We start from the raw sequence: 25,945 nt of genomic DNA on the forward strand, positions 1-25,945 counted from the left end.
TTATCTTTTTCATGAATAATATTATTGAGCTATAAACGTCGTCCTTTATTTAGAATATCGATTTATGGTATAATACTTTTCAAGAAAATCAACTTTCTACAAAGTTTGGGCATGCAATTATTTTTGGTACTATACTATTTTTTCTTATAAAAGTGCCATCCACATATATTAAAACTATGAGTTTTTTCTTATAAAAGACCGCCTACTTTTAAATTAAAATTAAGCAATGATAAGCCCAATAATAAAAAGAGAAGTAGCCTATTCTTTCGGTGACTAGTTTAATTCATTTAGCGACTAAATCTACTTTTATATTAAAATTAGACCGTTTCTTTTAATAATTTTTTGTAATTTTTTTTTGATTAGTTAGGACTTATAGGAGATAGATTGAGCTACATTTAAGGATCCCCAAACCCTACTTCAAGGCTAATTACTACTATTCAATATTAGGATATTGACATATTGCTATTGTCCTATGTATAAAAAAAAAAAAAAAAGCAAAATATTCAGATGTTCTAATTTGTTGAACATTATTTTCTAGTCTGACAACAAAAGGGGCAAAAGGACAGGGGGAGATGAAGTTGGTATCACTAGATAGATAATCCAAATTAAAATAACAGTTTCCTATTATATATCTATCTGTCCTAAGTAAAATAATTTTAGAAAACATAATAACAGTATTGTTCAATGATATATGCTCAAATCTCAAACCACCCAGATGTATAGCCAGCCCAATATAGAAGTTACCAGTAGTAGTATGTAAACCAGACTATGTACAAGGTTAACAATGGAATAAACTTTTCCAGCTGCCAAATTTCTTAGTTTGAGTTTCAGACTTAACTATCAGCAAGATTTAAGTTCAATCCCGATGCTCAACAGCGTTCGAGCAGACTCTAACACTTTATCTCCGCCTGCTTCTGAAGTCTTCTCTTCCCCGAGATCAGATACCATATCTCTGGGCTCATTTTCTGATTTGTCCAACACTGTGTTTGCACCAGAGACAGGCGAGTAATTTGGGGAGGCATGATGTTGCTTCTTGGGAGTAGGAATGTCGTGATCGTGTTTTCCTTCGTAAGTGACTATCATTGCTGTTGAATTGTCGTTTGCCCTCTCAACATGCTTGCGAACAGGACAACCGGAAGATGAGCACCTATAATAGCTCCTGACAACCAACCAGATTTGATTTATATTAGATAGATAAGTAGAGGTAATGAGTAAGATAAACAAGTTGTCACTTATTATTCTTCTTGGATGTGATACCATTTTGTTTTTAAAGGTTCAACTATTAGTCTTTTGATTGACAATCCAACACAATGAAGGTAAATTTCCAATTATATCAAGTCAAAACAATCTTCTGGCTACATGGCAATGAAATGCAGAAACAGAACTCTGAAGTTGAAAACCCAATTTATCAGCAGCTCAGAAAAGTTGAACAGACCAAAATGTTTTGAAAATGACCAAAAGAAAAAATTTAGTAATTGAAAAACTAGTTATTATAGTGCATGATCAAGTCTAGTAACAACATTGCTGCAAAAAAGAGATTGGTAGAAAGCAAAGCTAACTAATAGAAGTATTGATCTAGAGGAGCGAGGGAGGTATTATTTAAAGGTAAAAACCAGTAACCTATAAAAGAGTTTTCTCTCAAGTTTGTAGAGTTTCATCAGGAGTAATGTCTAAAAAATTGGAAAATGTGACCATGAAGGCAGCAGAGCTAACATGAACTCGATGTCCTCTTTGACAACACAATTGGACTATGAGTTACCCACTTATTGCAGGCTTTTACTTTTATGGGATCTTCTAGAGTTGTCATTTCTAAATGCACTCAGTTTCGTAGGACAGGGAAATTTTTCATCAAAGCACTTTGAGAAAAAATGGTTTCGCATGTGGTAATTTTAACTAGTTAGAGCATTCAAGTATATCCAACCGAAAAAGAAGTGTGTCAAAGATGAATATACCTAGGGTGTGGATTTCCTTTAACCATCTTTTGCCCATACTTGCGCCACCGGTACCCATCACTGGACATTGCAACATCCGCAGCTGTATGCACTACTATTTTAGGATCCTTGAAAGTTCTGTATACTGATTCAGAGCATGCCTTACCCCTTTCTTTTATCCTGCACATTACATGCAGAGTTACATCGAGAGTTTGCTTCTATAAAAAGACTGAAGGAATCGAGGATGGTTTGATATACAACTAGTGAACTATACAAGTAATACCTTCGTTTTTTCATTGGCATAACATCAGGCTCTTTCATGGGATTATTCATGGCAAGTTCGTTAGAATTATCCGATCTGGTACCACTATGCTCCTCTACTACTGGCACTGTTGCTAGCTCATTCCCAAGTCTGACCAGTTTAATAGAAAAAAGTAGAATCAATCAATAAATAAATAAAGATTATTATATAAATTTAAATCATACAACATAAATAGACACCAATTTGCACAAAAGCACCTATCTTCATGCGAACCACCACTTGATTCTCCCTGTTTAGCTGGTGTGAAACATCTATAAAGGTTTTTTTGTGAATTTAAGAGATACCAGATCTACGAAGGAGCGCCAAAAGCGAAGGTAGCTCTGTTTGACTATGACCTGGTGAATCGATTCTATTCCTTCAGGTTCAACATTCTTAGTTATGTTGAGCCGTATGAAGGGAAACTGTCATGTGAAAATTGTTTGCTTGTTTATTTTTTATTTTTTTTTGGGGGGGGGGGGGGGGGGGGGGGGGGGCCAAGGCACCCCTTCTCAGTTCTGCAGTCCTTTCTTTAGCCTAATATTGTTTCATGAGAGATCATAGGTGGGTGGTGGAAAGACAAAAGAGGTGCGTGTTTAAAAGGCATAAAGAAAGCGGCTGTTTAGACAAAGTTTTCAAAACAAAATTTAGCAACTTTATAATCAAATTAAACTTACCTTGAGGTAGTATCAACTGTCTTGGTATATTGTTCTTCAACATCTCGTGGTGGTGTTCCAGCTGCACGATTCAGATTCTCATCCTGGCCTTCAGTAGTTGAAGGTACTAATTGTTTAATTTCTTTCTCACATGTAAGAGAACGAGGAGCATCGAGATTTTGTACTGAAGAGTCACTAGAGTGGTTCAAAGCACGTGGTGTTGTATCCTTCTTCCGGCTGGAACCCTTGACATTTTGAGGAGGATCATGATTATGATCACCTTTGTAAACAACATCAATGACTTGTCCAGATACATCCAAATGCTGAACCTTCTTTTTGGCACAGCAAGAAAGAGAAGTGCATCGGTAATAGCTTCTAGAGCTTCCAGAACTTTTCACCTGCTTTTGGCCATACTTCCGCCAGCCATACACATCTGACATGGGTGTCCTTGGAACATCATCTGGAGGTTCATCCGTATGATAAGAGGAATTTCCTTTCTTTATCTGAAGCTCTCCAACTTTCTTCTTTGACAATGGTTTGATCAAAGACTTTGTAGACTCTGTTTGGGGTTGCACCTGAGGATGAGCTTGAGCTGCTTTAGCAGTAACATTCGCCAAGGCTTCTTGATGAGACATCCCGAACTGTCCCTATTACACATAACACAAACAATATTGTTAAGAACTCTTGGTGCCAATAATTGAAACTAGAATTATTTAAGAGAATAACATTATAATACGCCATTCATTACTTTAACATGACTGCCAGTCAATCAGATCACTACTTCACTAGACCTTATGAGTTGCGGGAAATCACTAATAAAAGCTCGAAAACCTAGTTGCTAACAACAGCAACGTCTTTTACTAAAGAAACCCACGTCTCCCGATCATGTTAATGTAGCAGAACCTATAGGCCTATACATACAAGGATACAATAACACCACCCCTTATCTTTCTAGTTCCAGTACTTGGCATGTGAAGATCATTTATGGTTCTATATTTTCAATTGCGATATACTACACATTAATCACCAACAAGTAAACACTTGGCCCTTTAAGCATACAATACAATTAGATTGCCAGATCCTCACATCATAATCTTATAGCTTAATGTCAACTTCAACTAGAAGTATCAATTTGAGCTCCTACGTACATTGATGCTTAAGATATACTTCTAAGTTTTTAGCCATGTTCTAAATTTTATTTTTTATCCGCTAATGTGGACTTCAGCCGCGTACTCACCTTTTGACGACTATCAAACACTCCAAACCTAGGTTGCACAGAGACGAAAAAGGGAACGGGTACGAATTCGGGTACAGGGACGAAAAACAACAAGATTTTGAAATTTTAGGAATGGGTACACATATACAGGATATGTATCGTATTGGGCACGAGTACAGGTACGAGTACGTGACCTAAAGAAGTACCCGTGCTACATAGCTCCAAACCAAACATATTGAACACCCAATCTCATATCCTCTTCCTCTTTCCTATATCTCCACATTTGCTCCAATTGCTCAAATTTTATGTACATATGATTCATTAGGGAGAAAATAAAGTGATATCATTCATAAGCTTCAAAACGGGCACGCGAAAATCGAAACAAAGCATGCCTATAACATCTGATCATGGAACGAAATTCTCACGCAATAGCTTAAGCATAGTCACCTCGCACATAAACAATAACCTAATAAGCAATACTACTTAGCATCTAATTTAAATAATGTACTTCCTATAATATATAGTTTTATATGCAGGGTTATAATGATATGTTCAAAGAGCATAATCTCTAGAATTAATATTAGACCTAAATTTCAGAAAGATAGAATCTTTTACCTATCTGTTTCAACGGAAGAAATGGGCAAACGGAAATTGTCAGGAAGAAGTTGGCACAAAATAACATTGACTACTTATCAAAAATAGATTGACTAAAAAAGTTGACCAAACATGAAAAATCAAATCTAGGCATTAATTACACATAGTACCAAAACAAAAATAATAAAAGGCACATGTAATTCATAATTAATAAAAACCCAAAATTAAGGATCAAATGAAGAAAAAATATAAAAAAAAACTATAAAATCCAAAACACCCACAAAAATAAAAATAAAAATAACCTGAAAATCAGCAGTTTTAACAGAAGGGTCAGAAGAAAGAGCAGAATTAGCCGCCATAACAACACCTTCTAGAAGCTTCGAGAAAGAAGGGTAACTAGAATTAGTGTGAGAAGATGAAGATAAAGTTTCAGACTTTAAATCAGATAAATTAGTTTCAGATGTATTTTTGTTTTGGGTATTTATTTCTGGGTTCTTTTCTATCTGGGTATTTGATTTTTCCTCCATTGAAGCCATAAAAAAAGAGCAGAGAAACAAACTAAAAGGGAAAAAAACAGAGAAAAAGTGAGAAATGGTTTTGTAATGCTTACTTTTATTTTTTGTTAAGAAATGAAGAATATGAGTTTCGTGTTAGAAATGAGAGAAATTAGTTATGGTTTCTTTTGCTTTTTGGTCAGGAAATTGAGAAATTGGAGAGTAAAAGAAAGAGAGAGGGGGTTAGAGAAGGAGTAGTGGGTTTGTATGTTTGACTAGGATTGACCAGGCGGTTGCTTTTGGCTGACTGAGCAAAGACGTAGAGTACACAACTACACATATGTGTGTGTTTAAAAAATGCGTGACTCAATTTATAAAAAATGTTCATTAGCACTCTAGCCGGTAATAGTGGAGTAGTAGAGATGGCAGTGGAACGGGTTAAGTAGAAGATTCGCCCTATTTTTGTTTAAGTGCGGAGGGAATGGGAATGAGTCTAGGTTGAACGATCGAAAAAGAATCAATAGGTAAGAAATAATTGGAATTGGTTGATTTTTTTTTTTCTTTTCTCGAAACAAATGAATGATCGGTCTCAACTCGAAAGGAAGAACTGGTAATAGACACAAAATCATCCATTTTGCTTCTATAATTGTTCGAATAAATTGCATAGCTAATTCCATGCGTCTAACCAAAAAAAATCCTTTCTTCTTCTAACTTTTCGGTCTTCCCATTCATTTACTGTAGGATCTTCCTCCCCTAACTATTTCCATTCTCTGAATGAGGATGGAAATCAAAATCAATCTTACCCGTGATGGTGGTGGAGCGGGTGTGAATTTTAGACTATATCTGCTCCATCCCGCCCGCTCGCCTTATATATTTACTATTAAAATTTTATTTATATACTTATACTATCAATAATTGTATCTTGCAAAATATAAATATATGGGTATGACGGGGTACGAAGCATATGCAGATACCCATGCGGGTAGTGGTGTGTGGATGTAGTGGGTACGACACGCGTGTGGGTACCCATGCGGGTGGTGGACGGGTATGGATTCAAATATGAACCTGCTAGGGCGAGAATGAGTCTTGAATTTCCCCACGCAATGTATGGTGGGGCGGGGAAGGGAATTTTATGCGGGTGCGGGTATGGAGGTACCATCTTGTGCACTCGCCCCGCCCTATAGTCATCATCATTTTAGATTTCAGAGATTGTGGGATAGAGTCTTATCCCTTATAAGGAATGATCCTCAATCCCCCCGCCTCTTCTTGTGAGAAACTTTTTCATCATACCTTAAAAAACATTATAAAAAGATGAACATATTAATATCAAATTATAAAATATTTTTTGAAAAATTAAGGACACTTAATATATTTTAGTTGGAAAACAAACTTCTCAAGAATTGCCTTATATTATAAAAATTTTATTAAGTGTTCTTTTTTTTAATTTTAGATATACATAAATATATATATATATATATATATATATATATATATATATATATTATATATATATATATATATATATATATGTGTGTGTGTGTGTGTATGTGTGTGTGTGTGTATGTGTGTGTACATATATATATGTATGTATATACATACATACATACATATATACATACATACATACATAGATACACACACACACATATATATATATACACACATACATACATACATACATACATACATACATACACACACACATGTGTGTGTGTATATATATATATGTGTGTGTGTGTGTATGTATGTATGTATATATGTATGTATGTATGTATGTATGTATATACATACATATTATATATGTACACACATATATACACACACACACTATATTATATATTATATTATATATATATATTTATATATATATATATATATATATATATATATATATATATATAAGGATGCAACATTTGATAATTAATTATTACTAATTCACGATTCATATACCAACCTTATTCTATATTCCCTCACAATTGTATACGAAAAAATATATATTGAGGTCTTATTTGATTTTGGCCTAATATATACTTTCATTATATCAACTTTTTATAATTTTTACTTATACACAATTAAAGATATTAAGGATCAAAATAGTGTATTGAATAGCGTGCAAAAAAATAAATGCCGCATCCTTTGAAATATCGGATGTAGTATGGTATTTAGAAAAATGTGTTTTCTAAGAGAGAAAATGTGTTATTGTTATACGTGCCAAAAGGAACCTTACAAAAACAACATTATAAAAAAAGTTGTAACCTACCTTTTATACTTCTTTCTAAATAAATTTCACATTCACTTTTTTATGTAACCTAAACTTCTTGGATCATTAATATCTTTAATTACGCATAAATAAAATGAAAAAAAACACTTTCAATATCTATTTGCTTTTCCCTCCATTATCATCCAAAATTTTCATTTTTCCTTGAAAATTAGTATTGTAGTATGCGTGTTTTGCAAAATTTAGTGAAAATGAACTAAAAAAGTTGAAAAATAAAGGCAAAAAGAAAAGGTCAATGTCGAAAAGGTGATCAACAATCGTAATCCAGTCAAAAATAGATTTTTAAAACAATTTTGATTAAGTAGTTTAATTCTTATACTTCCTCCGTTTTTTTACTTGTAATACTTTTTTTCATCAACTACAATGCAAATTTTGGGCATGAAAAGGTAGATAGGGAAAAAAAGAGGGCCCCATGTGATTTGAGAGAGATAGAGAGAAAGAAAAAATGAAAAATTAAGCAAAAGTAGAAAGTTTTGCAAATAATCAATTATTTCCATTGTAGGAAAGTGTTGCAAGAAAAAAACACGGAGGAAGTAACACGGAGAGATATACATTACGCTTATATATAAGTATCATTTTTCACTACCCAAAAATCAAAACTTGATTGACAAAATAACAATAAGATAATAATAATGAAGAATTTCATCAAGAAATTTGTGGGTGCAAAGTGCAAACACTTCATATACACTTAGAGTTACATATATAATATTCTTCACTATCCAAAGTAACAAAATATGGTCAATAATTCCAACTAAGTTCATATATAACAAGGATTAATGAAGTCTAAAAAATTCAGATATGAACAATAATAAGTTTTAAAAAATCCACTGAAATCATTTTTTCAGAAGTGCCGGTGGAGGTGGGCATGGACCGGGATAACACGCGGACGGACCTAGCCCGTTGTCTGCTACGTGGGCCTGTCACGGTCAAGAAATTTTATTTCAGGCCCGCACCGGCACGAGCCCGTCTAGATGGTCCGTGGGCCGAACACCCCTTTCCTTTATTTTTTAGCCTAAAAATGTCAAATTTCAAAAAAAACAACATAAAACACGGGCCAGACCCGCAAGAGGCACGAGCCCGACCCGCGAGCCGTGGACAAAATCTGAAAATTTCAAGGCCGACCGGTCATTTTCATTTTCCCAAGCCCGCCCATGCCCAGGTCTGCCGGTAATCCACTTCATTTTCGGATACATGATCCTTAAGCAATACCACATCAAAGTACACGTCCATGATGGCTGATGCACAATAATCATCGCCATTGCAATCATCGCAATTTAGAGCCTATGACAATTCATGTTAATCAACCCCAAATTATTTTAGGAATAAGGTTTTATTGTCGTTGATTCAAAACTCAGTACTCTTGCACTTGTTGGTACACAACCTGAGCACCAGTTTTTGAGTTTCTGAATATAAAAGTTACATGATATAAGGGGTCCATTTGGTTAGACGGGAAATAATTTTAATGGAAAATGAGAAGATAACATAATTAAGATAGATGGATGGAAAACGAGGATTTTTTTTAATCCATATGAGTCACGAAGGTGGTACAAAGAAAGGAAGGGGGATTCGAACCTGTGACATATTTGTTCATAGCACCTCAATCTTAACCACTAGGCCAAGACATCCTTGGTAAAATGAGGAGATATCTCAATTAACAAACTCGGGCTTTGCTTGTCAAGATAACATCATTCACAAAAGCTTAAAATAGTATGTATACTTCCGCCATTCTGAATGTGAACTACTTCTCTCATTTATATAAGAGGTTTTTTAGAGAAGCGTTTCACTCAATTGAGAACCAAGGAAGTATTTTTTTTTAGCATCACAAGTATACATTTACCCTGGTATGGATTGCGCGACACAATTTATATTGCTTAAATTCATTTAACCCCTATACACCCTTATTATCTTCTAGATTGCACCCTTATTATCTAGATACAACTCTTTGGATGATTTTACTTAAAGTTCAAAACTGATAATACTGTTGAATCAAATTTAAATTTGACTCATTCTGAACATGGGTAGCTTCTAGTTTAAGGCAAGCAAGATCCCCAGAAAAAATACAAATGTCTTTTGGTCAGAACCATATTTTAGATGGTGCTACTACGTTTTAGACTAGGAGGGACTTTAGCTTTTTACACCCAAAAAAGATGAATGAGCAAAGGAATTATTTGTTTCTTGGATTCTTTATTTTGCTTGCTTTAGCTGTTATCACGCAATATATTACAGCCTGCTTGGAAGCTAGAAGTCTCCTTAATAATTAATCTTAGGTTAAGAAATGTGCCATTATTAAATCAAATATTCCTTTCCTTTTTAATAAATGTGATGACTAACGAGATACTTTAGTTGTTTATTGATCTAACTGTTTAATGGTCAAATTTAATTAGTTTAACATTAGTGAAGTATAATTTATTGGTTGAGCATGAAGTGCACCATTTGACTACCATTGTTCATCAGTGACTGTCTGACTGACAATCAAATAAAGTGTATAGCATAAGCATATACTAATAAGGATGAGAATGTCCATAATATAATATCAAGCTTACCATTTGCCAAACATTTTAACACAAATATACATAAATTCCATAGGTTACACCATATATCATAGATTGCACTATGTTATGGATGTCAACTAGCTTATTCGGTGAATTCTTGTGAAAAGTACCAAAACTTGGGATCAAATCTATCACGAAAATTGTGCCTTCACAAGAATCAAGCCAAGCCATCAACAAACCTCATGCACGCCTAGGAGGCCAGGACGGACTAGCATGGAACTACATGGTGTAACTTTCTATTTGAATCTCGATAAAGAAATACTTACAAAATAGGATTAGTTCATATCTGTTTGAATCCGCTTCATGACCTTCCTAAGTCTGCAACTAAACATATTCGTTGCTACATCTAATCTTGGGTGAAAACAAAATGTTCCAAGGAACTATTTCTTCATGATTGCTAATATACATGGCCTGCAATATTAAAAGCAAAAGGTCCTATATCTCTTGCCAACTAAAGCTATTGTAGCTAGAATTCTAGAATTTTTACCAGAACACTGCACCACGCCTACAACTCTATATGATCTTTGCTGTAGCTGAATTTCGGTGCCCTCCGATAATGGTTCCTACTCTCTCTCCTTGGATTGCTTTTGAGATGTTACCTTCTTTATTTAGATTGAAGACAACAACTGCATTGCATAACATAGGTTTGTTAGATCTATGAAACTCATGTCCGTTTGGTAGCCAGAAACTAAGATTCTATGTAATTTTGTAAAGAAAGTCCCATGCTAATGCTCACGGTAATGAACTTTCATCCCCACAACATCTGGATTCCTTCACAAATTTCCATTACGAATCAATACCACATTTGAAGTGGTAACGGATAGGAACGAAAAATTAGGAAGAAATAAAGTATATGTGGGTGGACTAGCATTACCATTGACATTAGGATAAGACTTCTTCATAAATTTACCTCTAATATTCATTACTAGTACCACATTTTATTGCCACCTACAAAACGGACTTTCGAAATGTCTGATATAAGGAGACATGAAATTTTAAAGTTTTATAATTAGATGATACCAGGGATGTTGTTCTCTTGGCACAAAGTAATTGCAGTCATATCCATCACAGAAAGCTCCTTTGACGTTACATCTTGATAGCTTAAAGTATCAAGCAGCTGGGCATCCAGGTTTTGCCGAGGATCTTTATCATAAACCCCATCCACATTTGTTGCCTTCAGCACAACTTCTGCATTAACTGTACCAATATACAAACACAGAAATGGTTGAAGCAAGGACACAACTTCGACGCTGCTTGAGCAGCAAATATAACCATAAGATTGTGAAGTTAAAAGTTTTTTTCATCAGCATGGTATAGAAGTGAGCATTTATGGATGCTCAGTCACACAGAAAGCAAATTGATAGACACCCTAGCCCCCTTGGGAGTATAGGCATGTAGCTCAAATTTCAACGAGTATATTGCAAAATCAGCAAAAATAACCTTCAATAAAGCAATTCTTTTTCAAAATAACTACTATAACCATATCACCAGAATTATAGCCACATAGGTGTTTGCAGATTAGCTTCCAACAACTCCATACCCCAGAATTCTTCCAACCTCACCAACCATGCTCGTATAGATTACACAAGCATCCTTCAATATTACCAGTAACGTGCAGCAGTAAGTATCCAGAAACACCAATGCTTAGCGAAGGCCTCAAAACTCAAGCAAACCCACTTGTCAACTTCCAAAGTCCAATAATAACATTAATGGTTTTAGCAAGGATACACCCAAGAATCAAGTGAAAAAGTATCTGCCAAACAGAGAGCAATAAGGTATTGATGGCAGCAACCCTTTTCACAATGACCAAAAAAAATTTGATACGGAAAATCTTATCTTCAATAATCAAGCTTTCAAATAAAAGTCGCATCGAAAGGAGGGGGGGGGGGATGTGACAGACCTCTTATTACATGTGCTAGAAGCTAGACCTCAGGCACACAAATAATATACTAATCTTGACAGTTTGTAGAATGCTTTTGTTCAAGCTTCATGTGAGAGCTACATAATTAACCCACAAATGGCAGAGTATGACTTACTTTCTGCACAACGGAGAGCAGCAGCTGTGTCTGTGGTGAAGAATGGATTTCCAGTTCCAGCTGCAAATATTACAACCCTCCCTTTCTCCAAATGCCTGATAGCTCTTCTACGTATGTAGGGCTCAGCAACCTCAGACATGCGAAAAGCGGTCTGGACACGTGTTGGGATACCAATACTCTCCATTGTTGCTTGCAAAAATATTGCATTCATAACTGTGGCCATCATCCTTATAAGAAGTTTAAGAAATTGTGTCAAAACAAAGGCCAGAAACATGGTTACAGTATATGGTTTCTGGTCTAGTGATTCCACTTTTCATTATACCAGTGCCATCAGAATATAGAATCAACTTTTTTAATCAAACACTCATCTCCTCTCAGTAAGCAACCACCTCCTTCATCAAACACCCATAAACATATTTGCATTATTTTTCCCTCTTTAACCGAACATAATAGGGAATTGGGGATTTGGGGGTGTTGCAGTGCACTTTCCTATCCTCTACCTTTCTAGACTATACCTTTTCTTAGTAGTAAGCCAACCACCCCCTAAGTGATTACATTACTTCATAAAATAGTATGAGTTCATAGAACTAAGATGCCCAGCTGTAGATATTCCCAAAAAAAGTCAAGACATACAAACCGTCAAAGGAAGAGCAAAGATTTAATCAGAGTGAAGAGATATCAAGAGTACATATATAATCCAGAACCTAAGAAGTAGATATTATTTTTATCCCTAATCTTATTTCATGTAGGCAAGTTCAAGTGAGTACACTAATGAGATACAAGTTATATACCCAATATAATCAGCAGATGAACGATCAAGGCCACTACAGCCAGCCCAAGTAGAACCTCGAAAAATATTTCCACCACCAACAACAATAGCAACCTGAGTGATGTACAACAGATATTAGAGGACAATAGATGAAGCATTCGAGCTTGAACACATATATTAGATTATTTATTCCGTAAAAAAGAAGTTCGATTATGAAGTATAACTAGCAATTTTCTCACAAACTAAGTAGATGATTTCTAGCTTCTGCTATCCGATTACTTCCACAACAATAGATATTTGATCAATGCAATATCTTCCATATGACGGTATGAGCTCATCAGTGGTGATTTCATTTACCACTTTTCTTCTCGCAAAAGAATAAATTTCTGTTTTGTGCAAAAAATAGTTGCACCGATTTGAATAACTCAATAAATGACCACTTGAAAAATGTATACTAAGGAATGGAGAGAGCATATGCTAGGAAAATTAGTCAAAGAAAGTACCTCAATGCCAAGCCGTGTCACAGATGCAACCTCCCTTGCTATAGACATGGTGACCTATATTGAACAACAACAACTGAGAAATATATTACAAGAAAAGAGTTGACAGCCGAAAATTTGTTGCTAGCAGTCTCCATACTTTAGGATCTATGTTTTGGGCATTATCTCCTGCAAGAGCTTCTCCACTAACTTTAAGCAGCACCCTTTGCCATTTATGTGGTGGTTTGTGTGCATCTTCATTCGATGACAATCCAAACGTTGGCATATGAACTTGCCTGTCAGCATACATTTAGTAAAGATGTTTGAAACACTTAACTTCCAGAACAAAAATTATTCTTCATTATACAGCAAAATATTGAAATATTAATAACAATCAGAGACAGATTAAGGCCCCGTTCTTTTGGACTGAGAGAAACTGAACACGACAGAATATGAGAGTGTGTGAACTGAACATGAGAGAGTGTCTGAACTGAACATGAGAGAGTGTCTGAACTGAACTGAAAATAAGTCCAAAAGAACAGGGCCTAACTTCTAGGAACAACAACAGCATATAAATCAACATCTTAAAGAAAATTTTTTGGAGAAAAAAATGAAGCGCGGGTCTCAAAAGAGATAAATGGACAGCTGAATGTCCCTCAATAGGAATGCGTTCAATCAGACTAGTGTTATTAGGTGCTTGGTGGCGCACTAGATTAGTCCCAAAGACCTAACCCCTTCAAACGTACAGATTATAGCATAAACTTCCCAGTCGCCTAAAGATCAACACAATTTAAGTAGCAAAGAGATCAAGAGTTCTAGTAAATAATATGTACGAGAGGAAGTCCCCCCCCCCCTATAAATAGTAAGAACTCTGTACTTCTAAAGCCTCAGAATACTATTTACTAAGATGCATGCATCTACAAAGGCTCCTCCATTGGAAAATACCTGAAAAGTGAGGTACGGGTTGGGGTGAGGATAAAAGGTTGATTTCAAAGACTATGTACTATCGTAATTTTTATGCAATTTCTATAAAAACAACATTTCCAAAGAAAACCTTTCACAGTGGTTTGCAACAGAAGCACTCGACAAAAACTGCAATTAAACCCCTTCCCCCACCACAGCATAAATTTTCTCACGCCTGACTGTAATCAACCCAACCAAATGGAAACTCCTCAAACCATACAATTTAACAACAACAAACTTCCCTGATAACTTCAGACAGATTATAGCTGAGAACATCTATTATCTTTATCCATAGACTGTTCTCTATATGTTTCAAGGAACTTTCCCATGAACTAAACTGGAGAATTCAACAAGAAAATAGTCTCAGCTAACCAATTCCGCAAAAGCAAAATCGACATAGCTTCCAATCACATAGGTTGGCTGCAGGAACAAAAAACGCGCAACTGCCAAAACTCCAATTCAGTATGCAATGATTATCCAAAAGTAGATACAGCATGGAAATGGCTGTGCATAGCAAGTACTTGTTCTCTGTTATAGAAGCCTACTTAAACCCATCTTACTAGTACCTCTTTTCATAGATCAACCCACCAATTCTCAATAGTAATTCACTCTTGCAATTCATGAACAATACACTAAACTGAAAGAACGTGTTATTTCCTTCATAAAGGAAAATACTTCACATACATCCATCATTCCATACTAACACAATACAAACAGGTTCAAGTTCCCCATACATTCTCAAAATTTGGCAGCTGTACACTATGTTATCTACATATTGTCAATCTTAGAACTGCATCACATTGCACAACTCAATATTTAGCCCAAAATTTCAATACCCCACAAAAACATCCCTCCTAAAAATTCCGAAAGAAGGAAAAAAAAAAAAAAAAGATGACAAAATTCTTAAACCCCATAAAAACCCTTCCACAGAAACTCAATTTAAGGGGGAAAACAATGAACAAAGCAAAAGAGCACAAATCTTTTACCATTAATACTAGCAAATATTAAATTCCAACTGCAACAAGAGCAAGAACAACAACAATTGACAAAAATTGAGAGAAACAATACCTAAGACTTGTAAAATCGGAAGAAGAAGAGGAACCCACATCAGAAGAAGCAGAATTAACTACAAATTTTAGGCGGGAATTCTGGGAATTAGCCATAGAAGTCTTCCAGGGTTTGAAGAAGAGAATTGAAGGCAAACATTGTGATGGTGAAGAGAGAGAAAGCATGAAGCTTCCTGAAGAACAAGGGGTACAAGAAGTAGAAATCGCCATTATCCTTTATATTTGCAAAGATTTCATAAAGATTGTGATAACATATATAAGCAAGTTTACGTATTATTGTAAGGTCTAAGGTGGGTGTTTTGAGTTTCAAGTTCCTAGCTTTTTTCTTGGTTTTAGTTGAGGGTGAGTGAGGGCTGAGGACAGAGCAAGTGTATTATCATTATGAATTTATGGGGGGAGACTGGAGAGGGGAGATATTTGGTCAAGATTTACCTCTTAGCTATAATTGGGACTAGCAACTTTGTTGCTTATCAACATTTTTTATTTTTACTGTTGCATATGGTAATGTCCGAATTTCTTTTAACAATGTCCATAAGTAAAGACGGCACTGGACAGGGAGGGTAAAGACGGCACTGGACGGGGCGGGGACGGGGCGGGGGACGGGCCAGCCAACATCCTGGCCGGCTTTGCGTGGTTTTGCGATGGGACTAGGCAGTCAATTTCTATGTTTATGTCCGGGCTCAAGTGAGAGTATATGGGATGATCTTTACTGCCCTTCCGTCTAGTTTAACCATGTATAATATTTAAAATAGTTACAAAGTTGTAGAAGTTATAAAAGATTGTTTGTAAACCTTGTTGAGGCTTTCTCCAAATAGATGAATTTGCATAAATCTATGACGATCGATGGTTGACTCACAATATTTCTCTCTATCATCAATCTCTTTCGTCATTTAGATAAATCTGACATCGGCATCTCGATGTTTCTTAGAAGCTCAAACTACCTTTTTTAAGAGACAGAGATGAAGATGAAGGGTCTAAAATTTAAAATGTCGGTTTTTAGTGATGTTCCACAACTTGTTATAGACTTATTGATATCCATAACAAAAAGAAAATAACTTGATCAGTAATCATGAAAAAGATAACAAGAACAAAAACTAATAAAACACTATACTACTATAACGCAACCTCATAGGGATAGTGGCATTCAGTGCCATGATTGTCCCAAATCAAAGAAACATAATGATCGAGAAAAAACAACTTAATTGTAGGAGTTAGAATCCTCATGTAATAAACACCCATATGGAAGACACATTCGAAATTTCTATAGGTCTCATATCAGTGGCGCCGCAGTGGAATTATTAATATTACTACAAAATAATTCTGTACAAATGAAGGGGAACATGGCAGAATTAAGTTACTTCTAAAGAAATGGAATTACAGTTAACTAAGTTCATAAACTTATACTTCGTCAGTTGAAACCACTCACCATGTGAGTCATGTCGGAAAAAAGAGAACAAAGCCATAATCATGAATTGCACACAAGTTAAGTTTAGGTTAACAATGGACAATTGGAATTACAGTTAATAAGCTAAAAGATGTCAGAGAAGAACCATATCAGAGGAAAACATTTCCAGAGCATATTTTGCTGGAAAATTCAAGAAAATATCCACTGTTACATATCTGATACTGACAGAAGAATATCTTCAGATTTTACAGATTTATAAACAGAACAGTAAGTTGTTAGACTAAGACCGAATTATCTTAACACCAATAACATTAGTTCCTTAATCAAAGAGCATTCTAGTATCAACAAAGCTGGGTCTCAAACCTAAGAGAAATGCCCATGCTAAAGAGCTCTTGACATAACAGCTTCGCGCCGTACGGCACATTCACCTTCACGATTTCATCAACAGATTCACAGAACCTGCAGTAAGGCCCTCGAATCTTCTTGCCTCCCGGGATCGCCCTTTGGATGACATTTGCGATGTTCTTGCACTTCCTGCAAACATGCATCTGGGAGGAGTCACTCAGAGTGAAGAGCCGCTCATGAAGGTTAGCTGAAGCACCATGAGCAATCAGACAATCCCGCTCCATCTCTCCAAACTTGATACCCCCGAATCTTTTTCTGTCTGCCACCGGCTGCCTAGTTAATGGATGGACGGGACCTGTATTGCGAAACTTGACTTTGTCCTCAGACATGTGTATCAGGCGCTGATAGAAGGTGGGGCCCATGAATATGAGAGTACGGATCATCTCTCCTGTTCTACCATTATAGACCCTCTCATTCCCCCATCTTGAGAATCCAGCCCTGCAACCATATAATCTTACAAACATTATAAACTGAATTTTCCCAGTTCAAACTTGAGACCTGGTGCAAATTGATCATATGCAAGTCGTTCTACAACAAGCATAGCATCAACAACCTGCACCTTAACAAAGGCTTCAGAATTACTTAAAAAAGGGGGGAGATGAAGGGGAGAGGACCCTTATACAGACAGAATAACTGAAACAGGGAAATCAAAATAGACAAGTAAATTCTCAAAATGAAGTATTGACCTGTGAAGCTGCTCCGTTATGGCTTCGACAGAAAGAGTAGAAAATGGAGTAGCATATCTCAAAGAGCCGCCACATGCAATACCTTTCCCCAGGGCAGCCTCCAGTAGTTGCCCAGGCGTTTGTCTAGAGGGAAATGCATGAGGATTGATTACAATATCTGGCACTATCCCTTGCTTTGTAAAAGGAAAATTCTCCTGGGACTCTAGAAATCCCAGGACACCCTTCTGACCATGCATGGAGGAAAACTTGTCGCCAAGACATGGTGAACGTACCTGCATATATTTATAAATTGACATGGGAAAGTGCATGTCAGTGACTAAGTTGCAAGCAGAAAAAGGTTGGAAGAATAGATGTCACAAAAAGAACACAGATTTTATCCCTTCACAAAATATGTTTACTCTTTCTTATTCAGCCTACATAGTAGGCATAGCACTTGCACACATAATTACCTGTCTAAGCGATACAACAGCGAAATTCTTGCCATCATCATTCGCTGACAAGACGACTTTCTGCACCATACCTCTCTCTGTATGCTTCAGCTTAACACTATGATCAGCCCCTGATTCGGCACACCTGCCAATGATAATATCTCCACTTTGCAAATTAGCTCCAATGTATGGAAATCCATCATCATCAAGACTGTCAACCCGTCCTAATTTGCTCTGCATCTTCCCAAAACTAACAGTATCATCAAACTTCCGCCTCTTTTCCGATGATTCTTTGTTGTCAACTTCAGCCTTGTAGCTTCTGGTGTGCTCAGTCCTAAACATGCCTCGTTCCAGGGAAGCCCGATTCATGACTAAAGAATCTTCTTGATTGTATCCAAGATGGACATTTACAGCTACAATACCATTTTGGCCATTGAAGAACTCTGCCTTTGGAAGTATCTGACTGCGCCCTAATGGATATCCTGGCTTTCCAAGACAATCAGAAATCACAGAACGGAAAAGAGGTCTTTGAGGGTAGTACATTTGGTGGGATAAGGTATCTACTCTGATATTGGGATTTGTGCTGGAATATCCTATTGCTTGTCCAGAATGCTTCTCAGACTGGTAAAGAACCCTCCTAGCATGATCATGATTAGCAAAGGGAATGATACCACAACTTACACCCAATAAAAATGACATATCGAGCTCACAATGAGTGTATTTGACAGCGTCTTTTCCCTTATCCTCAAATAGGTATTTAATTCCCCATGCAGTGCGACAATCTTCTTCCTCTTCAACCCCAATCAATTCAATTATTCCCTTGTCCATAAGTGTTTCAAAAGAAAATTCATCCCCTTTCAATAATTTTGTCTTCTTTAAATTTTCAACAACTAAAAGGGGCCGAAGGATTCTTCCAGCATCACAGAATATTCGCACTTCGGCATTCTGAGCATCTCGTTTGATCTCAACCTGCAAATACAAATAATATGCTGTGAAATTCCACGTGGCAGAAGCAATATACAGACAGAAACAAACTCCTGATGTTGCACAAACTCCTAACATTGTCTAATTCAAATGCAGCAACTCTTATCAACTAAAACAGCATTATCAAGTGTCCCTGAGGCCAAAACTAGAGTTACATATACCTTGAACTGTAAAGAGCACGAAGAACCCTCAAATTATAGCAACACATTATAGCATTCACAGCTTAAAAAGAAACAGACTGAGGGCTCTAAAAGGAGCTCCAACCCACCCATTGTGTTCGATAGTGTCAATCATACATATAAAATTACAAACTGACCATCAAAAGCGTCGGGTTATGACCTACAAGTCGATAGAATGAGAATACCGGGACAAAAGAGCACTGAGCACTAGAATAACTATCACCCATCAATCAGAAAAAAAGATATAATTTAGCGCGTGATACACTGAGCTTTCCATTTAAAACAGAAGTAGAAGAATTGGAAAGTACCTCTCTTGAGATATGCCTCTTCCGACGTTTTCTTCTTAACTCCTCAACAAAGGAGAGGGATTCAGCACATACTCCAACCCACTCACCATCCACAAGAACTTTGTTCTTTCCACTCAGCGAAGTACAACTGTCATTTACTAATTTTTCCATTTTGCAGCCCGCCAATGTGTCAAGCAGCAAGAGACGTTCATCCTCCACAATATTGCTACTAACAAAGCCAGTAGCAGCTATATTCTTCACAAGACCACAGTTCTCACCATCCGGTGTAGACAGGAAGCATATTTTTCCCCAGTGAGAGGGGTGTCTGAAATCATATAAAGGCATTTCCACGATTCATTCACATATATATTTAGAATCACAAAGTAGTTGAAGATATGAGCTTTAGCAAGCCAAACTAACGTAAAGATATTTTACAACATCTGATATTTATTCTACATTAAAATTAAAAAGATATTGCGTATAGTGTTGTTATACTCTATAGTCTGTGGTAAAACTTCTATTTGCCTTCATTATAACTTTCACTCTCCTGGGGAGCAAGGTTCCTTATGGTGAGAGATATTGGTCCAAGATTTTTCTATGAAAAAAAAATTAAAAACTTACCATGTAAACGGTGCATAATTAACCAACACATTCAACTTGGAACTCACCACTGTCAAGATTTTAGGGAATAATGAGAAATAGATATGATTCATGTGCTTGGATGAAGTGACAATAGTAGTAGACTGGCTCAAAGCCTAAGTCAAACTAAACAACAAATAATTGAACTCTTATCGACAATAAGAAAGGAAAGAAACACACTCAAGTGTCTAATCGACATTTTTGTTCTACAAAGTCAAATTAAGGACATGCTTAGAATAACTTACGGATATCTGGCATCTCCAACCTTCCCTGTGTATGAAACTTGCTGACGAGTTTTCCTCATATCACAAATACTCTGCAATGGATTAGTTCGCCTGAGATTTGCAACTACACCAGAAACCCTGTCTGACCTCTTATAAGGATGTGCCCATGCCCCAGTGGAAAATGATCTGGTAAGACCATTGGTGACAATAGACGCATCCAAATACTGCTCAATAGCATGCAAATCCCGTTCCCCATAAAGGTCTCGCTGCATAGCCTTCACCATACGCTTCTCAGCATGTCTCATATGGACCCTAAGTTCTCTCTCTAGAAGCTCAGAAGCACACTCTATTCGCTTATTTCTAAAGTCATCCCTATTATCACACTTTCTCTTACCAGAAAAGGCTTGCAAGAGACACTTCACCATATAAGCAAGAAAACGGGCCTTCTGTTTACTCCCAGATAGACTAGGGAAAAGATTAGCTTCAATAAATTCTTTAGTGGGTTCAGCAGGAGGAAATTTGCATTCTCTTATGACTTTGTCAAGGTACTCCAAAGCTTTGCCCTTGCGAAAATCTTCACACTTCTCATCAGCATCATGAATGGATGCAAAGAGGATATTACTGATGCGGCCATCATCAGTATTGCAATCAATTAACTCCACCACCTCCTTGTCCGATTCTACACCAAGGGCAAAGAAAAGTATCCAAATAGGGACCTCCACCAACAAAAAGTACACACTGATAACTTTTTCTCCTCCTTGGATGTTTTCAGCTTTTGGATTCTCCACCAACTTAACATGCACCCTTCTCCTCTTGAACTCAGACCGGTAAGCAACCTTCCAAAATGGGTCATTAGAAACCCATAGTCTCCTCAAGCACATCTGTTCTTGTGCAATGAATGTCTGCAGTTATCATACTCAAGATTACAAGAGCTTCAACTGAAAACAGAGAAATTCGCAGATCGAGATACATGTAAACTAATGGTAACAGGGCTGCAGATAGCCATAAAACAAACTGCAGGTTTATTGTCTCTTGAAATTCACAACATGAATTTTATCAGTAGGTAGCACAATCTCTATTATATAACGCAACACATGAAGGACACCAAAAAATAGAAAAAGAAAAAAAAAAGCAAGGTTAACTACCTACTTTAATATATGAAAAAAATGAGATAACCGTATTTCTATCTCTACTTTATATGAATAATTTTATGGCCTGTTTGGTTTTAAGCATTTCATTTGAAATGCTCGATTTGGCCAAATAACATGTTTGGATAACCCAAATATTTGGATTTGGAATTAGTCCAATTCCAAGCTACTTAAAACATAAGCCCATATTTGAGAATTTGAAATCCAATATCAAAACTTGTAATTTGAAATCCAAAAAAACATGCTTTCCTACACTAGGCTTTCTCTCTCTTTCGCGCTGGGCTTTCTCTCTCCTCAAGCTTTCTTACGTCGCGACTCACAAGCTTTCTCTCTACTCAAGCTTCCTCACTCGCGAGCTTTCTCTCTCCTCAAGCTTCTCACTAACGAGCTTTTCTCTTTTCTCATCTATCACCAAATTCTTACTTTCTCTCTGCTATCTTTTTTTTTTAATTTAAAATTTTACCCTATTTTTTTTTGCCATGGATCTGCTTATTCAAGCTTTGTGTTTCTCTCTAGATCTCCAATTTCCATAACCTCGGTATTGTTTTTTAGTGTTGTACAGTTTTCGATTTCCAATTGTCAACAACTAGGCGATGAAAGTTCCATGTTCCCTCCATTGCGACCATGGATTTTGCAAAAAGTTTCAGAAATATGGGGAAAGAAAGAGGAGAGAGAAAGAAGGGAGAATCCTCAACAGTAGGGAGAAGTTTTTTAGTTGATTTTTTTTATAAAAAAAAAAAAAAATCCCCGATTTGGAAATGAAGTCACATGAATTTTAGAAACACGTAATTAGAATCATGAATTTCAAATTCTTAGCTTGGCCAAACAGATTTATTGGAATTGAATGTTGGGATTTCAATTCCCAAAATTGAAATCAAAGAATTGAAATGAATTCAAAGTTTCCAAACACTACCTTATATGCTTTCGCACGCATAGCGTGCATATAAGACTAGTCTAGCTTTACCAAAAGGGAAAGAACTATAAATTTCAACTGGAAAACATGAAAAGGCTACAGATAAAAAGGTAACTATATTTTGGGGAAGGAGAGAAACGGGAAACGAAAAGATAACTCATCTCCACAGTGTGATGCATAATATGCACAACAGATAGGATACAAGGAAAGGTTAACCTACCTTCTCTGCACCCTTGACTATGAAATAACCTCCAGTATCAAATTCACAATCACCTTTCTGAACTTCACTCATCCAGCATATATCAGACTTCACCATCACAGGGATCCTTCCAACAATGACATCTGTTGTATCATCTTTTAGTATCTTTTTGTCTACGTACTCTGACTTCCCAGTTTTAAATTTGTCACTTCTGACCTTCTCTTGAGAATATATCTAAGAAACAAAAACCACTCCCACAATAAATCACATAGAGTAGAGACAGAAAATGATAATTTAGTAAAGTGACATACACCCACAGTGCAGAAAGTTACTCACTATCACAGATACAGAAAATACTCAATTGCTATGGATTTTAAATAACTGCATACTTGTAGAGTTAGAGTTTGTCAGACAATTGAAGCTGTAGCCTAGGAGATAAAGACAAGTCATGTGCACTACATACACTTCACAATTGTAATTCTGCTAATTGTTATAAGAGTACAAAGCAAAGAGGGAACAAAGTGAAAAAAATGGATATTTCAGGTTAGCAGCATGCAGAGAATGGTGAATAATATAGGCTAGTCCCTAGAGAAAGAATCACACACTAAAAGCTCAAGAGGGGACTTGATGCATTAGTAAACTGGTGTCCAAGATATGGAACAAGACGATTCCTAAGCAGCTACCAATATAACGCTTCAACGTACAAGGGGAAAGAATACAGATGATTAAAAAACTAATTTATGAGCTTAGAAGAACTCGGCTAAACATACAAGTAATTTCCCTGATTAATATTGCAAGTCAAAATGTTACACTTAATCATCCTCTACGAGATAACTGATTTAAGTCATTTAACTTTCAGGAGAGGAATTCAGAAGTGAGAACTGCTGCCCAACAAAGACATCCTGCCATCAGCTAAACAAAGCAAGTTTGCCATTACAGTAGACAGAAGAGTAGCCTAGCAACAAGCAGTATGCAATAGTAGGCAACAGCCAGAAAGTCATGGAACCTTTTTTTTTATATTGCATCACAGCATATACCACAGCTAACTAACACTAATTTTAGTCACCGTTCACAAACCTGAAGGTGAGTCTCAACTTTCAATCTTGCAGAATAAGTCATGTTCTGAAGCCGAGCATGCCGTGGAAGCAACTTAATGAAATCATCCCCACCATCAGCGTGAAACTTCTCCCCTGTCCAAAACATAGGGCGCTCAAGCTCCACTTTCCCAAATCTCACAGAAGCATATCTCCATTCCCCGTCACCCTTCTTCGAGGGATCATAGCCTGGATTCACTGTAATCTCACCAATGGCATCAAACACTTTCTGAATACCATTACGAACAAAGTTGTTGTACGAATTGATCTGGTGGCTGATAAGACCGTGTTGCTTGAAGAAGGCTGCTGCAGCTTTCTTACAAAAGTTCATCAAAGAAGCTTCACCAAGATCATGCAAGTCCATGTCCATAATATCAGCATCATCATCTGATTCCATATCCTCATCATCCCACGACATCTCCATGTCGATGTCATCAAATGCTTCTTTACCATTGCTACTGGAACCCAGGCCACCCTTGCCCTCGATTCCCATCTACATATAATCAGCACACATCATGGAGATATATGTGAAACAATTAAATGATAATGTAACATCAGAACCATAAAGCGAAGAACCACAGTAACTGCAAGACTATAGCATAAACTGTCATCTTCTATCCTAAGAACTGACAATATCAGATGAATACAGGAACTGGAACACTTCCATTGGACAGGAAAACTAGTTTGAAGCAGAAAACACCCTAGTAATCATCTTCTGGAAATTGAAATTATAATTTCTATAAACTTTGCAACTTGTTAGAAATGGACATAAGATATACAGTAACAAATTACTATTCTTCCATTAAAAGGTTGACATTATAACCCACAACCTATGATTATAGGAAAAAAAAATCCTAGTGATTGTGGAATTTTTTCACAATAACCAAAAAATTTACAGAAAACCCATATGCATAATAGAAAGAAGATATATACACACCTTCAAAAACTTAAACTCTTAGCCTTGCACGATGAGGCAGATCACAGACCACAAATGGGAGAAAAAAAAACCACAAAATCCCAGAATTCCTGTCATGAAAAAAAACAATGTTAAACCCTAAAAACATAATCCTTCATCTCTTCTCGCACTTACCCAGATAAATATTTTCAACAACAATGATATATAATCAACACATCTCAACAAACAAATAACATGCATTTTCAAAAATAAAATCCAATTTCACAAATTTTATCATTTTACCAAAAACCCATGTCCAAACACCACCAACCAAATAAAAAGAAGGGTGAAAATTGCTTAAACTTTCACTTGCTACATAGCTCCAAAATTTCATAAAATTGATGATAAATCATTTCTACAAGACAAAGATCATACATTGTAAAAAAAAAAGTCACACCCACCTTAAAATATTTCATCAATTTCACGAAAACCCATGTAAAAACTCTATAAACCCAAAAAAAAGGAGAGAGATAGATAAAAAAAAATAGACCTTCAAGTAGTTGAACTTAAACCCAGAAATGAGAAGAGAAGAAGAAAAGGGATTATTTGGTAATTTGAGTGAAGTTGCAAAATTCTGAGTCCAAGAGAAGAGTCACAGTGGAGAGTGAAAGATGCTGATTCTGCGTGGAGGAGAGAGAGAGAAAGAGAAAAAAGGGAAAGTTTAATTTTTATTTGGAGGTGTCAAAGGAAAACATAAAACCCCATTGATTTTGATGCAGTTTCGTCGTTTGGGTTTTTGGGTATCAGGAGAAAGAGGGAATTGATATCCTGTGTTCAAGTGTATGATTGCATTTGTATTCAACGTTTCACAATCATATTTTACTTTTTATTGATTATGATTGATGATGATCACGCTTTAAATGAATTTCTTGTGATGATCTCGGATGTACCGTATGGAGTTATGGACTATGGAGTATTGGAGTGGAGTATTTGCCTACTTTCTAGTGGCGGATTCTCTCTTGAAAAGGGGAAAAAGGAAACTTAATATTATGAATTTATGATTATATTGGTGATTGGTCTATAAATTAATGTTTGTGAAATCATTCACCTACTATTATAAAAAGAT

The 25,945-nt window shown here is 36.2% G+C and overlaps 3 protein-coding genes across 7 annotated transcripts; all 3 read right to left on the reverse strand.

Moving 5' to 3' along the window:
• Positions 1 to 570: 570 nt before the first annotated feature.
• Positions 571 to 5,523, reverse strand: LOC104884581 (probable WRKY transcription factor 32). Of its 4 annotated transcripts, XM_010669270.4 has the most exons (6): positions 5,306 to 5,523; positions 4,998 to 5,072; positions 2,907 to 3,532; positions 2,215 to 2,343; positions 1,953 to 2,111; positions 571 to 1,159 (listed from the first exon to the last, which is right to left on the reverse strand). In XM_010669270.4, the coding sequence occupies exons 2-6, from the start codon at positions 5,052 to 5,054 to the stop codon at positions 841 to 843; spliced, it is 1,290 nt and encodes a 429-aa protein (XP_010667572.1). In that variant the 5' UTR covers positions 5,055 to 5,072; positions 5,306 to 5,523; the 3' UTR covers positions 571 to 840. The 4 variants fall into 4 exon arrangements, with proteins under 4 accessions (XP_010667572.1, XP_010667565.1, XP_010667576.1 ...); XM_010669263.4 differs by having other exon boundaries at positions 4,998 to 5,523; XM_010669274.3 differs by lacking the exon at positions 4,998 to 5,072 and having other exon boundaries at positions 5,306 to 5,522.
• A 4,705-nt stretch (positions 5,524 to 10,228) lies between these two features.
• Positions 10,229 to 15,741, reverse strand: LOC104884572 (uridylate kinase PUMPKIN, chloroplastic). Its single transcript, XM_010669252.4, has 7 exons — positions 15,335 to 15,741; positions 13,464 to 13,599; positions 13,328 to 13,381; positions 12,847 to 12,938; positions 12,056 to 12,282; positions 11,040 to 11,216; positions 10,229 to 10,645 (listed from the first exon to the last, which is right to left on the reverse strand). Exons 1-7 carry the CDS (start codon positions 15,541 to 15,543, stop codon positions 10,533 to 10,535), a joined length of 1,008 nt encoding a protein of 335 aa, XP_010667554.1. The 5' UTR covers positions 15,544 to 15,741; the 3' UTR covers positions 10,229 to 10,532.
• A 1,146-nt stretch (positions 15,742 to 16,887) lies between these two features.
• Positions 16,888 to 25,779, reverse strand: LOC104884561 (DNA-directed RNA polymerases IV and V subunit 2). Of its 2 annotated transcripts, none has more exons than XM_010669238.4 (9): positions 25,370 to 25,779; positions 24,862 to 24,950; positions 23,908 to 24,417; positions 22,852 to 23,064; positions 20,592 to 21,472; positions 19,729 to 20,032; positions 18,279 to 19,226; positions 17,830 to 18,101; positions 16,888 to 17,581 (listed from the first exon to the last, which is right to left on the reverse strand). In XM_010669238.4, exons 3-9 carry the CDS (start codon positions 24,415 to 24,417, stop codon positions 17,080 to 17,082), a joined length of 3,630 nt encoding a protein of 1,209 aa, XP_010667540.1. In that variant the 5' UTR covers positions 24,862 to 24,950; positions 25,370 to 25,779; the 3' UTR covers positions 16,888 to 17,079. The 2 variants fall into 2 exon arrangements, with proteins under 2 accessions (XP_010667540.1, XP_010667543.1); XM_010669241.4 differs by having other exon boundaries at positions 25,281 to 25,779.
• Between the last annotated feature and the right edge of the window lie 166 nt (positions 25,780 to 25,945).

The sequence above is a fragment of the Beta vulgaris genome, chromosome 2 (genome assembly GCF_026745355.1).
Source record: "Beta vulgaris subsp. vulgaris cultivar EL10 chromosome 2, EL10.2, whole genome shotgun sequence".
Classification (NCBI taxonomy): domain Eukaryota; kingdom Viridiplantae; phylum Streptophyta; class Magnoliopsida; order Caryophyllales; family Amaranthaceae; genus Beta; species Beta vulgaris.